The sequence below is a fragment of the Temnothorax americanus genome, unplaced genomic scaffold, assembly GCF_048541705.1.
Source record: "Temnothorax americanus isolate GAGA-0224 unplaced genomic scaffold, ASM4854170v1 Scaffold34, whole genome shotgun sequence".
NCBI lineage: Eukaryota > Metazoa > Arthropoda > Insecta > Hymenoptera > Formicidae > Temnothorax > Temnothorax americanus.
Genome location: NW_027509485.1, coordinates 1,559,927 through 1,581,693, shown reverse-complemented (window position 1 = coordinate 1,581,693; position 21,767 = coordinate 1,559,927). Strand labels below are relative to the sequence as shown.

The window sequence follows — 21,767 nt, the reverse complement described above, 5'->3', positions numbered from 1 at the left end:
TAATTTCGTTACATATTGTTAACCACGCTTTATATAATACATGATTCTAATTTAAGCAATCTTCATAAGACGCGCGTGATGCAAATTTTGATAATCGCGCACCATATCATCCTGTGATTATAAGCAAATTTTTAGTAGTCACATCTATCGAGGCCACGTGCATGGATATTCCTATCTTCACGAGACTGCCGTGTTTTTATATTGGTTTTGGGGAGTCACCAATTTTAAATAGAACGGAGCCACGCATATATTTGTCACACGTACAAAAGGAGTCCTAGGTGTATCCCGCGAAACTCCACCGCCAATCAATATTTTCGTAGGATTCAACGGGTGTCCTGTTTGTACGACGTCAGTTTACCGACGCGCTCGCTTCAGGATGTATGAGTTTGCCGAATTAGCGTGCTGTTTAATCAGGCGCGAGGATTGTGTCCTTCCAATGCTCGCGTCACATGCTGCGGAAATATCGGGAACCAATGACGGTCGGCCCGGGGTCCCCACATCCGCGTCGCGAGACGCGTGATTTTTCGATGATTCCCGGCAGAATCCGCCCTTTCCCTCGCCCCCGCGCACGTGGCCCTCGGGCTAAATAAAAATACAAAAAATAGAGCGGCGCTTCGCGCGATGACCGAGCCGGGAAGTGCAGTTCGGTGTCGACCGGGCCGACATCGAGAAAATTGACCGGCGTTTGCTACACGCAGCCGCGCTCTCGAAACGTTGGGGAAGGAAAAAAAAGAGTTTTGAGCTCGCGACAAACGCGGGCAGCTGAACACGCGCGAAAGTAAAATGATCTTTATAAATGGGTCGATTAAAACGATCGGGGCGTAAGCTATATCTACAGCGAAAACGCGTGCGTTTTGTTTCCGAAAATATTCCATTTATATCTTTCCCGTTTCTGTTGGAAAGTAAACAATTATTCCGCAAATGTGTTCCGCAAAAATGATGCTATAATGAACAGATTGATTGTTGGAACCATTCTGAACATGTTCAAAAATTGTATGTAAATAAAATCAATTTTTTTCTTGTATAAATGTACAATAAATGTTTTTTAATGAACAGGACAAATTCGGTTTAAAACGCAGATTCAAACACTTTTACTACTTATTTGATGAATTAGTAAGTGTTCAGATATCTCTATTACAAGATATTAGCGTTTAGCGAAAAATTGACAAACATAAATTACTACACAACGAAAAAAAGGTAATAAAACATTTCAATGTCCCGCCAAAATTTTTCTCCTAAAAAAAGATTCGTCCAGATTACTGAATAGAACAATTAAAAAAACGAATGGCAACAATTTCCAGATCGTGTTGATTTTAATTAGTTGACACTCGGGCCGGCGATAGGCGCGCGAAGAATTGTCACCGCGGAGAAATCGATTATAGGAAATGTGCAAACGCACGAACCGACATCCGTAAATCGATATGATTTACTCCCGCGAATAGAGAGCGACGATTGTCCGCGGGACAGAGAAACGCAACGCGGAACGAGCCGTTGAATAACAACATTTTCCCAGTGACGAGCGGGCAATAAGCCGGATGAAGCGAGCACACCCATTTCTTCCGGCCAATGCACTTCCTTCCATAGCCTTACGGCTCTTTTATTAGTTCTTTTTTTTTCCTTCTCTTCGAATCGGCCTAATACTCATCATCGTTGTCGCCGTCGCGGTCGAATCTCATCATAAATCGCACGCGGCGTCGACCGGACGAATTTTCCGACGACGATGACGACGGCCTCGACGCTGCGGCCGGCCAGCGGTTTTCGACAAATCTGCGAAAAAACCGCACATCGGCCGTGAATTCGGCCGGGCCGAAGATTTTCGGGCGATTAATCGGCATGCGGTTTCCGCCGAAACGAGAGCGATAACAGGTTTGACCGTTGCAGGAAAAAAGAGGAAAGAGCGGGCCGCGAGCGCGCTCAGTGTTTTGATCGTTCTTGTTTCCCCCGACACCCGATATTTTTGCGGCGTTGCAGGAGCCGCGTGAGAAATTAACCGCGGCCGGCGAAGGTCACGGCAATTGAACGTATATAAATTCCGATAAATTGGCGCTCCCCGATAAATCAAGTTTTCCGATGCGACCGCGACGAATCGCCGAATTTCATCCCTTACCGACTCGCTGGCCGCGCGGCAGAAAGCTCTCTTACCGGCGTTTGTAAGGGGATGCAACGAATTCGGGGTGGACGCGAAAGGGTCGCTGCTGTCGGCGAAAGAAACTTTAAAAAAGTTTCGTTAGCTTTTTCATACACTCCAATAATGTTTGTTTAATTGTATTAAATACATAGAAAGAATGATAGAGAGTAATCGAAGATTAAAATTTGCACAAATCACCCCTTAGTGAAATTAAGACAAATTATTAAGACAAGTAATCAAACATTAATAATATATATATAAGAACTAATAAAAATTAATTAAATAAAAAATCATCATATAAAATTTAATAATAAATTATAATAGAATTTTATTGTTTAAAACACTAAACGAGCGAACGCTAACAATAGGACAATATTTTCTTCCCCAATGCAATAAATTAGGAAAAGACAGACAAGATAGATATTAATATTTTATTAAATTTAGTCAAATAAGACTAACAAAACAAATATATCTCTCTTAATATCAATTTTACGAGCATATAACATGATTTCTCTCTAATTGCAATGATTCATAAAAAAAATGTAGATCAGAGGCATGAAGCGATAGATCGTAAATTATAGTTTGTCTTTGTGCTCGTTTATTAGCTCGCGGAGAATGTCTGAAAAGCGTGCTAATGCAACTTTGTAGGGACGGCGCGGCGGTGCCGCCACCGCACACGAGCCGCATCCATCCGACGCCGGGCGCGTATTATATCCCGCGGCGAAGCGGATAACGCGCAAATATATTCGAAAAGCCGGTGCCGATACAAAAAGGAAGCAGAAAGAAACGAGAGAAGTTCCTCCACTGACCCAGTGCACGCGTGGCGCGTGCGCGCAACCTCGGTCGCGGCGTATTTACACGCCGCGATGACAAGCGCCGACGATACATCCGCCCATTTTTTTTTCCCCCATGAACGCGTATCGAAGCGATCCGAATACGCGCGTCCTACCCCGCAGCGGGATGAGCGCGAGAAGGACGACCTGTGGGTGCACACGCACGCACAACGCACGCTTGTATGATGTACGTGCCGCATACCAGACACCAGACGATACATAAACGTCGAGCGAAAAAGCGTTGGTCGGAGAAAGAAAAGCGTCGGGGAGAGCGAGAAAGACAGCGAGGGAAAAAAAGAGATGAAATAGAGAGAGAAGAGGAGAGAAAGAAAAATACAGAGCGAGGTTCCGAAACGGATAGAGAAAGAGACGAAGCGTGGGGAAAGGATGGAGAGCGCGAGCGAGAAGAATGCCAAGATGCACGCGGCGGGCGAGCGGGTGGCGGGATTCGATGAGGACCGAGCGAGAGGGTGGTTATATGTACCGCGGCGAAAAGAGAGGCTTCGAAAGAGGAACAGTGACGCGAGAAGAGCGGAGGACGTGCCGATACGAACGGAAATGGAGACGAGAGGAGGGACGAGCGGCGAGCGCGAGAGGAGACCGAGAGAGAGAGAGATACGGGCACAGGGCGGACGTGGGCAAACGAGCGAGAGGGAACGCCGGGGGATGAAAAAGAGAGAATGTACGCGGAGGAAAGAGAGGCGGAACGATATCGAGAGGGAGCGAAAGAGAGAGGCCGCGGAGGGTGAAAGCGGGAGGACGACAGAAAGAGAGAGAGAGAAAGAGAAGGCGCGCGTCGGCGTAGCCGGCGGAGGGAGCGAGACGACCGCATATGTGTTCTGAAACAAACGTTCGATCAGAGTGCCGATTGTTGCCAATCATACGTTGCCGCGGCGTACCCCTCTGTGCCCGTGGCTGGTCCGCGGATTCAGTTCCGCGTTTTTACGCGGCGCGGCAACCAGGGCCCGTCCGCGCGCGCGGCTATCCGCGAAAACCGCGCCGCTAAATGTGTCGCGAACCGTGGTCGACGACCGTGCGGGCGCGTCTCGAACTTAACCCTCGCCCCCTCAAGGGTCGAGGCCGTCGAGATCGCGGTAGAAGGGTGCGGTAGAAGGCGCACCGCGGGCCTTTTCGCCGTGCGGCGGTAGCACGGCGTATCGATATGGAATGGGCGGCGTGCGCTGCGTGGCCGCGTACGTGCGTGTGCTTTCTGCGGAAAATGTCGGCGCTGGCGGTGGCATTCGATGATTGATGACGACGGCGGCGGACTACGGCGGACGGGCGTGTGTGCGTGTGCGTGTGCGCGAACGAGTGTGCATACTTCTCATCGGAAGGCCGGCTACGCGCGCGTACATACATACATATACGTGTGCGTGCGTGCGGGCATGCCTGCTGCGTGTGTATATATATATGCGTGCGTGCGCTCTCGTGCGCGCGCGAGAATGTGTGCGAGTGCGCGCGCGAGAGGGCACGATGATTTCGGAAAACACGGCGGCCTGTGCCGACCAATGGCAGCGCGTCTATTCGCCGGCCGGGCGACGACGATACGCGATGACGAAAGAGAGAGGGAGAGAGACGGGAAGAAGGGAGAGAATGACCGGGAGGGATGACGGAAGTGGAGGAGAACGGACGGGGTTTCGCGACGAGTAATAATGAATGTTTGTTGCCGCCGGCTAAGCCTTCATTTTCGCTGCTTCAACCCGCGGATGAAGCTCCTCGCGCGTCGCCGTCGCCTTTTCCATGCAACCCTCTGTTCACGATCGCGCGGCCGATTCGTCCGGTTTACTCGTTTGAAACGCGAAGAGACACAAAGACGGCAGGGGGTTAGCCGCTATAAATAAGAAAACCGGTTTAATTCCGGTAGGTTCCAGATTTTTCGAGGCTATATACGGAATGGAAATGATTCCTACGGATACTATTATTCTTCGCGATATAACAACGCAACAATATTCATTTTTCTATCTATCTGTTTTGTTCCGGTACTAAAAATTGGAAAAATTTATCGAGATTAGGTAGGTTTAGTTTTCTATTTTGAATCCGTTATGGAGTTTTTTTTACTAACGTGTGAAATCATCATTGTCAACGTTCCTATCAGTATAGGATATGACCCCTCGTCTCTGGCAGAATTGAGAATAGAAATCGTGAATTAGGGCCAATTACAAACAGAAGATACATATTCCCGAAAACGATATAAACATTGCCTTCTAAAGATAAGATTCGTAGAATATTTATCTATATTAACTTATTCGTTCTATAAATTGGGTACTTTTTAATGTTTTATTTCTTCGTGCTTTCAATTATTAAGTCTTAAAAAAAAAAAAAGAAAATACCTATCGTAATCATATCTTAGCATTCGCGCATTCGCTGTTTCTCGCGAAAAAAAATGAAGCAAGCAACGTAGAAAATAACTATAAAAACGTACATCTTCTTGGGGAAAGTTAAAATGATTAAGTCGACGCTGCGGGGCGGAAAACGGCGCACGCGCGTAAGGAAAGGGATTCCAACTTTCTCGAGGGCGCGAAAAAAGGCGCGCGGAATTAGCGGGACTTTCTCCGCTTCTTTCTTTCACGATTTTCAAAACACAAACGGAAACGGGAGGGAGATAGTAACGGCAGGGTGCAAGTTAAACATTGCGCAACCCGGTAGCACTCTAAGAGCGCGAGAGCGCGAGAGAGATGCTCGCAGAACGAGAACGAACGAGGGAGAAGCGACGGTGGGACAAGGACATTGGGGCGGACGGGAGAAGGGGGGAGAAAATGAGAGCGGGAAAGGGATGGGGAGGCGAAAGATGGAAAGAGAGGACGAAATGGATGGTGGGGACGAGTGCTTTTCACGACGTTGGTACAGCTCGTAGGCGATAGTGCGGAGGGCAGCTCCGGGCGCGCACGCGCTTTTTCGAAAAATCAATAAAACGAAAAGCTTACCTAATGCTATGTTACTACGGGGGTAGACTCCGCCTTCATCTACTAGCTATAGATACGGCCCGATCGCCGCCTAGATACTACCGCGACCCGACCAGATGACCATCTGTAGATGAACGCGGCGGGGCTGTGCGCGAGGGCGCAAAGGATGCATCATTTCCATACTTAACTGGTACACGCGCGACAAAGTTCATTTCGCGCCGATCAAGGAAAAAAAATGTCACCCACCCCACGCCCCGCGATGTCACGTGGGAACTTTTCCGCGTGTGCGTGGGGTTCGACCACAGTCCCGTTTGGGGCTGATTATTTAATTTCTCGCGTCAAGGAGAGGGATACTTTCCGCGACTACCACGATGGAACAAATATATTCTTGCCTGAACCACGTCTAACTACTTTTACTAACTACTCTTAAGAAATTATTGTTTGAAGATATTGAACTTGTTAGTTTTTCTTGCAATGTTCAAGATTATTTAGAGTATGTATCGTTACCAAGAGAGAGTATGTACATTTAAAATAGTCCGACACGTATTTCCTAAACATTACGTTGCTTTGTTTCTCGCAGATTTGGCGTTTTAAATGTGTTCCATATTTTAACATACAGTTGCATAATTATCCGATGCGCTGGCGATTAATGGTTTATACGACGAGGTTAACATTCGCCGATATTAAATGATATATCTTGGTATCGTCATAATTCCCTTAGGACATTGGAATCTCATATGTGCACATTAACGTGGTATGTGGTATTTTGTGCACGTTCGTGCTGTTCACACAAAAGGTATATAAATGCCGCAAGACATGAACGGTCGACCAGCCGGAAACGAGTGCAAATAATCTATTTTGGCGATAAACAATTTTGAAAGACTCGCGGTTTATATAACTTTTGTGTTTACCAGAAACTTAAAGACCACAATTTTCAATCAAGCCGGAATAGATAAAATTTAAAGTAATATACGTATAAGAATAAATAATAAGAATTATATTAAAATAAGGATTAATTGGAATCCTGGTATTTCTTGTGAGCGGAGGATGCGGATGAGAAGTATTCCCGAGAAGACTTCTAATTATAAACCGATAAACGAGACCGTAACTAGCAGCCAAGCCAAGCCACGAAGCGATCATCGGGTGGCCAATTAACAAGCTCCGCGGCTTCCAAGGAGCCGCGAAGTAAAACGACAAGAAAGAACGCTACAGAACCCCACGATATCCAGCAAGCTCCCGTAAAATAGGGGCTTGCGAATGCGGCGAGCCATGATTAGATTGTGGCTTGTGCTCCAGGCGTCCGACTAGGTTCAGCACGTTAGCGAATTCGGTCCGTTGAGTGTTGACAAGTCCGCATCCTCCTCTACCCGGTGCCTTTAGCGCCGGCCGTGTAACTCTAACGAGCTTAGGGCGCGTTGGCTCTCTGCTCGAGTGCATTATCTGAAACCGCGAGGTGTTCTTGGCCAGAGTGGATGCGTTTCCGGTGCCACGGCGGCGTGCGCGAATGACATACCCGTTACGTTGTCAACGGTCAGGTATCGAGAACGGTCGAGATCGATTCGTGAGAAAATTCCGCTGAGTTTTCTCGCTTTATCACTTGCAAAATTTTTTTTCTTTCAGTTTTCAACATATTAGTACGTGATGCAGCTGAAGTTATTTTCTTAACTAATTAATTTTGTTAACTTCCAAAATTATCATTATTATATATATAATTGCATGTATTAAGATTTATTGTATACATAATGTTATTTAGTTCAATTATTTTTCATCTATAAAATAGAATAATTTCATATCTATAAATAACTACAAGTTATTAATTTAAAAAATTTAAAGATCACAAATTTAGTACAATGTCCTAAACAATATTAAAATTATGCTAATATTCTCTCTTTCAAATTAATATACGTATAAGAATAAATAATAAGAATTATGTAAAAAATAGAAATTTTGAAACTATTTAGTTTAATCAATTAAGCACTATTAATATCTGTAGCAATTTAATAGTTTTTTTTTTTAACTAAAAAAACGACAATTTATTCGTGATATTCTATTCATCTATATTTGTCTGACTACGTCTAGCTCTTATCTACTTCGTACCTGTCTACGTTGTTATTATCGTATTTTTGCAAGCATCATCATTTCTTTATAGCAGCTAGAGATAGTGTAACTGTAGCTCCCTTGTATCTCCCTCTTTCTTTTTTTATCTGCGAGTGAATATTTCTACCTTGTGTCGACAGCGGCGAAATTATACAAACGGGATTCTTCCCATGGTTCAAATCGAGCCGTGGTAATGTCGTTACTTTTTACTATCTTTGGGGCCAATAAACATAACCGTTTTCATAACTGCCAACTCGGAATAGTCGTCTCCGAGAGAACAAATCGAAAAATATATCTGACAACTGCTGCGCAAGGCCGAGAGAAATTAGCCACTGGTGAAAATTTTTTAATTAATAAATATAAAGCCGGAGATATATATATATATATATATATATATATATATATATACGCGTTCCGCGCATACACACGTATGCGCTGAAGCAGTAATATACTTATATAAAATTTGTGTGCGTGTATGTGCTGTATGTAAAAATGTTCATAAAAGAATGCGACCTTTTTACGATTTGCTATAGTAATATTACAACAAGTTTTTATGAAAAATAGAACTTCTAATAGGCATATATTCAATATATAACCCGCATTATTTATAATAATATCTATTTGTCTATCAGAGATCGAGTGTGAACGTCTTGGCTTCGTCACGCCGAGACTTCAGTATGCTTAAATAATTTTACGAAATTGTATGATTATGCGCGTGAACGTGGCCGCCGGGTAGACGCGCGAGCCTCAGCTAAGTATCGCGGCAGAAAACCCCGAAAACCCGGCCATTAATTGTCTTAGACGTTTAAGCGATGTAAACACTGTGGAGGTCGCGAAAGGGAAAGCCCCTGGGTAAAAGCTTCAGCAAAAGTATGAGCCCAGTTAGCGGAAGTTTTTCCGCGTAACGACGTCGCGGTGCGCCGGCAGTTTTCACAATTTTGCGGAGACTGTACCGCGGGGGTAACCCTTCAAGTATAAACCACCCCCTACGGTAACCATGGCAACACGGACGTGGTATTCCTACCCGGCAACTCGCCTCGTCCTACCTTCCTCCTCTTCCTACGTCCTTCTACCCTCCACCCCCTACTCCGACCTCGTGCCTCTCGCCCTCCACCACCGATGCCCGAGCCTCCACCCTAAAAACAAGAGTGTAGTTGCCGGATCACGTGGTTCCGCCGCTCTCAAGGGGTGGGAGGTCGAAGGGAAGTGAGGATAGAGCCAGAATAGGATAGAAGGGGTAGTTCCTAATTGCACCGGGTGGGTGAGACACTAGAGGGGCTCCAGAATTGATGCTGGAATTTTGAGGCTAGGTTAACTCGCTCTCGCTCCCTCTTTCCTCTTTCCCTCACAACCGCTTCTTCCCTTTCCCCGCCTCTTTCTCTCGCTTCACGTTCACTCACTCTCCATCGTTCACTTGTTCGCCTCCTCTCTTCCTCCCTGCCGCGAGCACCTATCTCTTGCCGGTCGCTCTCCCTCGAGTGAGTCCAGAGAAGCTAGTAGGGGTTGGTCCCCTAGACTGAAAAATGCTGCGGTGTACCGGCCGGACATGGGGGGTCCTTTTCGAAATCCTCCCGAAACTGTAATGAGAAACTCACTCGCCGATTTTCAGCCAACCGAACTCTCGGCCCACTGAGAATCGCCGAAATGACCATGGCGGTACGGTCGTAATTCTATTTGCCACGTACCGTACTTAACTTGCAAGAGCTCCTCGCTTTTTTCCCATAACTTAGATTGAGCCGGCTGATATTTAAACGGCTGCGACCCCTCCCATCCGCAACGCGAAGCGTTCAACAAGGAGAGTTTTCATATATCATCAATTCCCTCTCACGAAACTTTCTTTCTACGATAATAAAATATTGTACCATCTCTAAACGTCTTTAATAATAAAGAAACGATTAATATATCATGAAAATTATTATGAATGAAGTTGTTTATAGAAATAAAAGAAATTTAAGATTTTTTTCGTATAGATATTTTCTCAACCTTGCACTTTTTTCCCGCCGAAAATACAAAGAACAAGCAAGATTTTTTTTTACAGTTTTCCCTTTTTTTTTATTTAAAAATTTTTCAAATTTTTTTTTTCACATTAGAAACCCTCAGAGATTCCTGGGCTCCGCCCTGAAAGTCGAGAGCGAACGAGTCCCTCTTGGGCTGCCCGGCCAACGAAGAGGATAGTTTGCATACGTGGTGCAGCGGAGAGGGTGGCAGCCGGACACAGCCCTCCGATCAATGAAGGCAAAGCGCGCGCAGCCCCTCCGGTTTTTTGAAAATCTGCCCGCCAACCTGGTACTGCCCCTTGTTTATCCCCTCCGCAGTGTCTACATCTGAACCACATACCAAGATGGGGAAATGTAGCGACGCCGTGAATACACCATTTTGCTGTCAACTTGTTCGATTTACCTAGCATCGCCATTTTGCCCGAAGAAGCCTGCTTTTAATGGCAAAAAGTGTCGACGGCGACGCATCGAGATATGAAAAAAACGTATCGATCGATATCTCGCCATCTTCTTACATTCCGCTTACGCGAGCGTAAAAAAATCGCTTACTTTAAAAAATGATTCAACCGTGCGGGATTCCCGCGCGCAAAAAGAATTGCACAGAACCGCCCTCTCGCTCTTTACACACGCGGTCTGCGCGCGGAAGAGCTACAAAAAAACCAAAAAAGATTCTTTCTTCATCGTAGAGAGGAACCTGGTGCCATCTGCTGGCATTTTTTGTACAAGCCATTCTTCGCCCCTCAACCCTTGCCTGCATTCGTCGAGCAAGGGCACGTACGAGTTCGCCAACCCCCTGTAGGATGGCGCCACTAAGCAAATTCCATTTTAAAAAATTATTTGCATTATTTTTTTTATTTTTTTATTACTTAAATTAATAACTTGTCTCTCAAAAAATAATATTTAAATGTAAAGTGAAACATATTGATATAATTTGATGCAATATTAAATCATAATATTAAATTATTGTATTGCTCTAAAATTATTAACTATCGAATTACTTTTGTTCTCACTGAAATTTATAGGAAAACTTTAAGAAACTTATTTTGGCGTAATTTTTAATCATGCTTCTTAAATTTTTAATATTTCCCGAATAAAAGAGTAATGAATAAAATGAATACGTTATATACGCAATATATACATCATATAATGACATCTAGTAATAAAATTTCATATAATTAGATAAAATCTATTTCGTCTAATCAGTAATCATTGAAAATATATAACATGTCTTAAGAAAATAAATCATTTTGTTACTTTATTTCTTTCCGGCATCCAAACGATGTTATTTTATTTATGGAACTTCATGTAATTGTTTTATTCATAAAGTTTTAGGAAGTTTAGCTATATTGTATTGTGCTGATATCATATATGTATCGATTTGGTCACATCAATGAAATTAATCTTTACTAATCTCCATTTGACGTGCGCAACCTGTTTGATCTACGTACCCATTGCGTGTGAACTCTTGATTAGACATCATTAGGTAAACCTAAATTTCAATGTATATTGTATATTATAATTGAAATTCACGCGCAAAATATGTTAACACCAAGATGTTGCATAGAGTAAGGGTCTTTTTTTTATATGAAACGATTTATTCACACATACACGCATATACATAAACATAGTGATACTACTTATACGATATTCCCTACTAAAAAATCTGAAATACTTTACTTTCAAAATAATATATTCTTTATTAATATAATAAATTAAAAACTAGTACTTATTAATCCAGATACGTGTTTATGTTTACTTCAATACATTAAGCCATATTAACATGACTGCAATTTTTAGATATTGAATTCGTCACTTTTAATCTTAATATCACTATGTTATGTATACCGATAGCTATATCAGAAGAATCCATATAAAAATCGTAAAGTATTTCATCAGTAGAAAGGGAACGAACATCTTTTATGACTGCAGACGATGCTCATAATTTGGAAACCCAGCTGATGGAAGGTCGAGGATCGGCGCATATGCACGACACTCGTTTCCCGTTCGTAGTTCCTATAGTTGCGTTCTTGTCCGGGTTTCGAGAGGACGCGGTAGTCGTGCGATAATAAATTATTCGAGATAGATGATGTTGCCACGCCACAACGGGTCTGGGCTTGCTCTCTGCTCCTGCAGTGTTCTGCAACCGGGTATTTATGCCGAGTCTGGCCGCCATGCTTCATACCACCGGGATAGCAACCCCCCTGAGTTATGTCGACCGCGTTGGTCTTGATAGATTTTACAATTTACGATCGCCGCGTACACGCGTCGCCGAAATATCAAGCTGTCGCGAACTTCTCCGGCGACGACTTCGCGTTTTCGGCGATTGTGCCTTTCACCGCCGAGACAAAGTGTACGATGCACTTTGACATCATCGGACCACACGACGATATTCTAACTTTACAGCGGTTATTGTTGCTTGTCTGTACGAAGTCTCTTTTAGATCTGACTACATTATCGTGCAACAATATACACATTTAAATGTGTATGTTATCAAATATAACTGTATAAAGTGTACTATAATTATAATAAACCAATATATTTAGAAAACATTTTATTTCTTCTCTCATTAATTTAATAATTAAGCATTCGCCATGCATTGTAATCATGTGTGTCGAATTTTGCATAATTTGTCGAAAATAAATCACGCCCAATGAAAATTAGACTAATCTTTTAAATTTCAAAATAATCGCGAATTGCCCGGTTGAAATTTGAAACGAGTTTCAAAACGAGCTGTAGACTGGTATCCGAGGAGCGCTCATCAAGCGTAGAACGGGTTAGTTTTATGGTCCTACAAAGATAAACCTCTGGCTGTTACCACCACGCCGTATTATCTCTGGGTGCGAGGTGGAAACACACTATATGTACGCCGGTATCGCACTGGACTAGACCGCCATTTCATAAGCTTTCACATCATTTTACCCGGATACTAACCACCGTCGGCTGATGTTCTTCACCCTTGAATCTCTCCCGATGCGTCGCAAAGTGTCGAGTCAGCCGGATGGAATAAATGCAGACGGAACGCGTGGATCGGTTAGAAAGAGGACATCTTTATTTTCCATTCAAAATTCAGGGATATGCATTAAGGGAATAGCGGAGTTTTTAATATAATTACAATGTAATTAAATGATTAAATGTTTCTAATAATATATTGTTTTTTTTTATATTAACAAACAATAATTATATATGGAGCTTGACTTAAACCTTTCTATAAACCTCAACTTATATATAGAATCAAAGCGAATATCTAGTCATAAATTCAAGTTGATTTGCCATAATTTATTATTAATGTATTAAGCGCAGATAAATTTTAAATGCTTGTATATTAGCAAACTTGATATATATATATAAACATTAGCTTCTTTCTGTATAATATGTTCTTATACATCTATTTTCGCGTAACAATTAATAATTAATGAGCTGAATAATTAGCTAATATAAAATTAATGCTTCATTTGTTACTATTTATTATCATGTAATTGCTTATATTTTTTGAATCGTCTTACCTCTGCATCGGAAATATTTCTTGCATCGCCATTAATTACTGGTATCTGGAACATAAAATAATCAGTATAAATTAGTAACAAAATCAAACAGCAGCTTATAATTAATAAAAAGTTTTTAAGTATTTACGTGTCACACATACATCTTATATTATTGTCTTCTTTCAAATTTTATCTTTAATGTTATTATTTTTATAAACAATTTTTCTATTTGCAATTTTTTCAATAATTTATGTAAATAATTTTGTTAAATAACTTATTCTGAATTGGCATAGTTCTTATTTAAATTCTTGTTATTTAGTATCACAAAGGCTGGTATTCAATATGTGCAAGATAAAGTAGCAAACTAATTCTTTCCTGTGAGTTCGATAAAGAGCGGTTTTCAGCCTTCGAGAGACCCTACCTATTTCTACTAAAGTCTAATTCTACCAAAGGCTTTAACCGGCTGCTCCATCGACTGTGACTCCAATTGAAAAGTCTCCTCGGGTGCGGACTTTCGCGATGAAATACTAATGCAATTAAATGCCGCCGACGAGCCCATGCCGGATATTGGCACTTCTCGTGGCCGTGCAATGGTATTACCCTTCCGCCTTTCGACGCAAACACGACGATGCGTCTCCGTCGTCCTCGCTCCGTGACCGTTGCCGACCGTATCGTAGCCGTCACCACAATTGTCATACCTCCCAGCCGCCCTCCCATTTTACCCACCCCCGTTTCGTGTAACACAGGACAAAGGAAGTGCCTGGAAATCGTCCAATATCGAGTGAAGTTCTCGAAATCCTCGATATCACTTTCCAGTCGTCATGGATTGCGCGACGACGCGCCGGAGGTCCAGAAAGGGTTGACGGCGATGGCAGTCCCGGATCGCGGAGGGTACGACCCGATTAAGCAACGACATCCTACGACGCTCGACACTCTCCGCACGTACGACGGGAACTCCCGCAGCTGCTCGGGATTCCATTCGCGCCAATTTCGGGAGACCGATGAAGACGGAGGGTAGCTTTGGCATGTAGCGTAAGAAGTCGATTATCATCCGGCTTGCAAAATACGTGCGAGAAGCGACGCTATTACGAATACGACCGCAAAACACATAGCACCGGCCTTTGTGAGACCTACGCAAATTTTATAATAAACTTCAAGATGTATCGAGCGCCATGCTTGCTTCGCGTAAGAAGGGAACAGTGAAAAACTCGCGGTGGATCAATTTACAAAAGTTGGCTTGAACTTTCAGCCAATGGATAACGTGACAGTTTTCAGATGGATTATTGAAAAAAAAACAAAAAAATAGAACTTTCCTTACATTTCCTTTGCATACACGAGATATAACATTTCTTATGACGAATCGCAAATTTGCTCCATTTAAAGGGTTAAGAGCCGAGTTTCCTCAATTTCTGGTAAAAGCTCGCTGGGATATTGTCGCGGAGATAGAAAGCATGGGCAGAGACGACGAATGTCGTGAGGGACGATAGGAAGGAGAGATGGACCGAATTTGTCAGGCTAACAAGGTGTTAGCTTCTCGCCGCGGCGCGCCTCGACATCTGTAATGCTCAAAGTTAATTTCAGCCGCTTCGAGGGCGCAACATCGACCGTTCGCGTCTAAAACTTCTAAAAAAATACTTTCTAGATGACCTGACATTGCGAAAAATTTATTAAAAATTAGCCTCTAAGGTTGCAAAAAGTGACAAAATATAAGAAAAACTCGCACTGAAAGAAACAGATTTCAGAATAAATAATACTGTGTATATTATTTATCATTATATTCTTTATTATACACAATTTTTCTCAAACGTGTCTTAAAAGAATTAGAGAAAAAGGTAATATTTTTTAAAAATAATATACGATTAAAGTTGTGAGAGCAATATAGACTTCTCTCGATATTTGACACGATATTAAAACAATAGCAAAGTTCGATTATTCAATACAACAGCATTACGGACAGAAACATTAGTCGCTGACATTAGAGAACGTATTTTGGAGATATACTTGTACAATTCATAGACAAATCAGATCTTCTAAGAAGTTCTTTGTTTGAGCAAAATTTCCTCCTGCTGAGAAATGATTACGGTACGAGGTACGAGGTTAACAAAGTCGATGGAAATTGGAAGCGTCACCTATCTTATCGTCACTACGACCGAAGCCGAGCATCGTAAAAGGGTTGGCGACGACGGAAGGGAATGGAGTTGGGTGCCGGGCGAAAGGTGGAAGTGGAGGTGGAGAAGAGGAGGAGGAGGAGGTAGCGGTTTGGCGAGGACACCGGGTGGAGTCGACGGCGTTGCCCCAGCATCGACCAGAATATTATGGACTTATCAAGCCATCCTAATAGTCTCATCAGGATGCAAGCCTGCAGATCTCATCATCCTCGGCGTCCCTGGACCACGTAGGAACGAGCGAGCAATAGCGTTTCCTGGCGTAGATAGCGTTATAGGAAGTAATAGCGGACTGGCATGATTACATGCTGTTCTAAGGCATAGGCGACTTCGAAGGATGTCAACTCTTAGTCTCGATTCTCGAATCGAGACACGCTTACGTTGCGTCTCCTTCTTTCGTCGCTACGCTGGTAACGGACATACTCGCGCTGAAAATACCACTGAAACTTTCGTTCGTTCCGAAATGGGCAAATTTAAAGTAAATGATGATAAATGTTAGCAGATAAAATATTTGTAAAATTGAAAGGAATATTTTTCTCAAACAATTTTGTTTTAGCAATAAGTTTGTATATTGCTTAACAATTTTAATAAAATAGAACTGCAAATTTAAAGCATTAAAATTTTTCTTAGCTATGCCAATAGGTACAAAAAATTTTACTTTCAATATTTTCCATTTAACAATTATTTATCTAAGTTTTTCTCTCTTTATATTTTTTATCTTTAAATATTATTCCTGTATTTTTTTAGTATTAGTATTTTTTGATGCATTTGAATAGATTAATGAGTAATGCATTTTATTTGAGAGATCATAAATTATCAAAAAGGCAGCGCAAAACAAATTAGTATACTGCGACCAGTTTGCAACCCTCGCTACCACATATTGCATACCGTGTACGCGCAAGCACGAGGAATTACATAGTTTTGGGATATATATTGTTGTTTAGTATGGTTTAGAATTTCCATAGATAACGGAGAATTATAACGGAGGCTGCTGTCGCGGGACCGAGAAATCGTACGCCGTATAGGTATGCGTGCACTTGCACGTGAACACATAGAAGCTGCATCTTTCTTTCGAATTAATTCGCAAACCAGAAAGGAAAGAATCGATACCTGAGACATTACTGTACCAGTTATTCATATTAATCCCTATTATTTCAATTAAGAAAAACTCAGACTTCAAATTAATCAAAGAATCTTATTAAAATTTAGACCAAAACGTCGAACAAGGAATTTGAGATATTTCACGTATGTAAAACTTCCGCTAGAGAAAAACGTAAGATCAAGAATTTCCTAAGCATGAATATGAGATCCGAAATATAATTCGCATTTAATTTACCAACGCAGGTTATCAGTCATTAATCATTGTTCTTATAAATAGCAGAAGATAGTGCGCGTCGCCTAAGTAAGTAGCATAAATTGCGGCGGAAGTACAGCGGATCTGATAAGCTCGCGCTAAATTGCGCGAGGGCCGCCTGACCTCCTCATCTTCCCGCCAGCTCCCTGACCTCCCCCCTGAGCCGCAACTAATAACTCGGCTTTTTCTTTAACGACGAACTACAAACTAATCTACGGCACACGCGCGCTGTCGCTCGGCGGATATACTATTGGCGACCCGATACCGCCGTTCGCGCTCTTTCTACCTCCGTCGTGCATTCCTGCGAGCCCCTCTCGCGGCTACGACACGAGCGGGCGTGAGTCGCGACGACGACAAAAATGGTGCGGCATTGGCGGTCGACCGGGACCGAGTAACCCACATTCTTTCGGTCGAGCCGCGGACCACACTTGATCGTCCCGTGTACCCGTGAGAGAAGGTTAGGTTTAAGCAACTCTGTGGAAGTTGCGGGCAGGGTCGGTTGGCCCGAGGGCGGCGGCAACTATTATAAACTGTAGCACCTCGAACTACCGCCTCCAGCCTTCCTTCTCTAACACCGGACGGGCCGCCACCCTTCTTCGCCCGGCCGCCCCTCGCCACCGCCCTTTACCTTGCTTCCACCTCAAATCCAACACCGTTCCCCACACCCACCGCCGGCTTCACCGCCGCCTTCACCGCCACCGCCGCCGCCGCCGCCGCCGCCGCCGCCGTCGCTCTGCGCCAACCACCCCTCGCCCCCGACTCCAAATAACCCAGGAAACCCCCTGCCGAACTAACCCGCACCCCGGAACTCTCCCGGTTTCTCTCCTACGCCGTACCCTCTAATCAATCAACCCCCAGGCATCTCGGCCGGTCTGCACCGGGGATCGCGGCTTTCCAGTCTTCACAGGAACGTCTCTCTATCTCGAAAGACGAAAGCATCGGCCGGATCCGTGGGTAACCCTGTTGCTGCACAGTCCGCTGCAAACGGCCATGTGCGCACACACATGCATGTGCGACCACGTATACACACGGACACGCGTAGGCATGCATTCATCGCGCGACGTGGAATCTCCAACTCTGCGGCGAGCAAGATCGAAAGGTTTCGGGCGAACCTCCGATCGACCTACTTGCCGGACGTTCCTGATTAGCGTCTTGTCTATTGATTAATGCTCGTTGATTAATGTGAGCCCGTCGCCGGGGGCTCTCAAAGGCTTCTATGTTTAATCTCTGTCTAGTAAGGTATAAATTATTTACGCTCGAACGGCCAAACTGGTCAGTTTGACCGCTAAATACTTGTTTCCCGCATCGGCCACGAAGCATGTATTTTTATCAATTTTTAATTAGCGTTAGTAATGAAAAGCGTAAGAGGAGATATTTCACCTTTCATTCAGAAGTTGAAATCGTATCCCACTCTATTCAGTCTAAAAATAGAAACAGCGCTAGATAACATAGAAATCTATTTTTCGAAGTTATGCTTAATAACAACTCGAAACCTGTTCGTTCAATCGAGCAATTTATATCGTCCACTAATCATCAATCTTGGCTGATTTATAACCCTTTTCCGCAATCTTGACTAAACTATAAACTATAAAGAATCAAGAAAGCACTTTGGCATTCAGCCATCTAACTGAAGATGAACGTGATTCTTTACGACGACGGCGGCTTGTGCCATCAGGTACAATGCAGTTAATAGGTAATTATCGCGGTACAATTTTGCCCGGCAGCCATTCCCGTTCATTTCCTCGATATCTTCGAACACCGCTGCCGCCGCATTTCGCTGTCTCTCCATCGTTTGGCCCCGACCGTGCATCGCGTTCCCAATATCTGCCGTTTTCTCCCATCGATTTAGCCATACAGGCCTCGGCGTGACTATACGCGCGAGAGAGGAAATGGAGTAATTATAAGGAAATAACGGGCGTTGTCCGTGTGGTGGGCATTGAGACCTTGGGGAGGCTTTTGCTTCCCTACGATAAACCGCGGCCCTCGAACATGAGAATCCCAATACCGTGCGAGATTATCGATATACCATAATGTATCGTTATTCGTATCGTAATCCTGCGATGCATATTTACTGCGTTTTAACTTGACTCGATTTTATCGCCATAAATACGCATTTTACATGAGTCGAATCGATCGTCGATGATCACATTCTCCGTCTAAATATTTTACAGAGAGAAAAATTGAAGGAAGAGAGATGTAAGAAAAACATGAAACGGCAAATCGGGGACGAACGTAGCGAGACAAAAAATACGTAATTCTCGATACGAATGTACAATGAGTTGTGCATCTCAATTAATTTCTCCAGACGAAAACATCGAAAACAGAGCTGCGCCGCCATTGATCGCACTTTCCAATTACAAGGGCCAAACCGCGGATATTTATTTAACAACTCGACGCTCGCCGTAAAGTCGACGCGACGTCTCTCGCACAGAGACGTTAATTCGTTAACGTTTAGTTGCACAACTTGGCTATTCCCCCCGCTTCCCCCCCTCTGATCCAGTACTCACGCGCGATGCTGCGTGAACGGCGCATTTGCACGCGTGTACTTGCATGGAATTAACCGACGGGCCAATACCTCTCGTAGTGGTCCCGGGGATACGCGATGCAATTAATATAATTACTTTCGATTACACGGAAGGTAGGAAAACGAGAAGGGGACGAGAAGAGGAAAGAGGGGGACCGTCTCTCTATCCTCGTTTTCCAGGCTACCGCGTCGGCTCGCACGAGATTGCGTGCACGGACACGTGTACGTGCACTTCCGTATACACACTCGAACATTCTACCTTCGTTTCATCGACTCGATTTTTTGATTACTTTACTGCGTCGGCGAGAATAAAGAATTGCCAGTAGAAAAGCTTCGACTATGTCACAGATGTACCTCGGTGAATAATTTATTAAAGAATGTTATTTATGTATGTTTACATTTTCATGCTAATACTGGAGTTCCTTTTTTAATAAAAATCTTTTCCGTTCCTTAGTGCTTTACCCATATATGTTAATATTATTAATATATTTCTTTACTTAAATGAAGAAACGTTAGAAACTTCCCGATAGAATATCATATCTTGATTTTTTTTATACAAATTATATCGAAAAAAAATAATTAAATTAAACTTAATTGTGAAAGTGTGTTGATAGTTTCAGCATAACATAAACTACATCGCTATTTTCTATCTAAGATTGCTTTTGCGATGTAAAGTACATATTGACCTTTACTCGAGATCACTGTTGTACGACCTTTGTCATTTCTTTACGTATATGAATAACTCAAGGTAAGCCTTAAGGTTCACCCTTTGTGCTAAGTTTATTTCTACCGCAAACTTACTTAATGCGAGATGCGAGACTAATCATACTCGGTGTTTAACTGTTCAAATTCTACTATATATTTTACGGCGGAAACGAATTTAATCGTTCTACTGCAGCCCAGTTTGTGCTATTCAATATTCAATTGGCACGTGGCTGCAAAGAATTATCGCGCAAATGGTGCACCTGAAATATGTAGCAGGACGAGGGATGCCCTTCGCGTTCCACCAAAAGTGAATCCTGCTCTGTGCACGCTCGCGGATACGCGCTCGCGCGCGAACAACCACTCGTGAGTTTACCAGAACGAAACTACGTGCGTGGTCTAGATGTATGCAATTTTGACTAGATTAACGCTGCATTATTCAGCTAATTAACTGCTAGGAACCAGCCCAGCCCGCTATTTTTGGTATCCCCCCGTGGAAACAACGTCGTTTGTCTTGCACCTCTACCTCTCGGAGATACTCGCTCGGCACCGTCGCAGAGATATAGGCTTATTGCATTATTGGTCTTCCAAATTTGTCTGTCGCATTTATTGAACATTCCTCCGTGCAAAAGAATGGCATGATAGATGATTCTCACTTCAAGATTTTAAAGTATATACATTTAAAGACTCGGAATAATTACAATAATAACTAAATATAGCAATTAACGATAAAAGATTAGATTAAATATCGTCTTTGTACATCAAAGAATCTCTAACAACGCATACCATTTGTCAAAATCGCTTTATTATTAAAACTAAATAACTTATTGTTATATATAGTGATTTCAGAAAATATGTCGACTTACAATTTAAAAAAATTTTTTGAAGCCGAAAGAAATTTATAGACGCTAAATTTATAGATAAACTAACCGAGGTATGGAAACTTATATTCAACCTGCCATCTACCTTTCGTATTGATTTGAAAAGCAGCGAAGCACGAACGAGCTATTCCGAGTTTGGCAATCATGTTCAACGTTGCGACCGCCATCTTCTTCGGAAACACTACGCGATATTGCAGTGACGTTCGGCGTTCCTCTCAAGCGCGAGCTCTCTAAACTTTGGCTCGAATCGAGGAGATGGCAAAGGAGGATAGGAGGAGAGAAACGGGGAAAGGGGAGTGCGGCCGCAGAGAAACGGGAAAGGCGATGCTGGAAATGGGAGAATGGCTGAATATTCCTCGAGGACGAGCACTCCGTCGGTAGCGGCAACGGACGAGTCTAGGCGTAGCCGATCCAGAAACCAGAAACCAGAAACCCAGGTATATAGCTTTAATACAGAACTATCTTGATACCGCACAGATGGACATGCGAGGTATACCTTTGCCGCGTTTCAGAGCTACGCATGCAGTTTGCAAAATCATATTTATCTCGACTTCATTCCCCCGTCGACGAGATCGCGAGATGAGCTAATTGTAATAAAACGGCGGCAGTTTAAAATTCAACAACAGTCGCTATAAAAGAATGGCCAGACCGTCTTTTTTTGAAGTGACGCTTCACCTATTCTTCATTCGCGCGGAAGGATA

The 21,767-nt window shown here is 43.2% G+C and overlaps 1 protein-coding gene across 3 annotated transcripts in view; it reads right to left on the bottom strand.

The window, feature by feature from the left end:
* Nucleotides 1-21,767, bottom strand: part of LOC143901521 (pancreatic triacylglycerol lipase-like) — a 196,989-nt gene that overhangs the window by 106,288 nt on the left and 68,934 nt on the right. For 2 of the 3 annotated variants that reach the window (XM_077413897.1, XM_077413899.1), the window contains one exon: nt 13,462-13,506. In XM_077413897.1, coding sequence (XP_077270023.1) covers nt 13,462-13,506 — 45 coding nt within the window. Of the gene's footprint in view, nt 1-13,461; nt 13,507-14,040; nt 16,162-21,767 lie in introns of those variants that run through there. The other variant, XM_077413898.1, reaches the window with a different exon arrangement.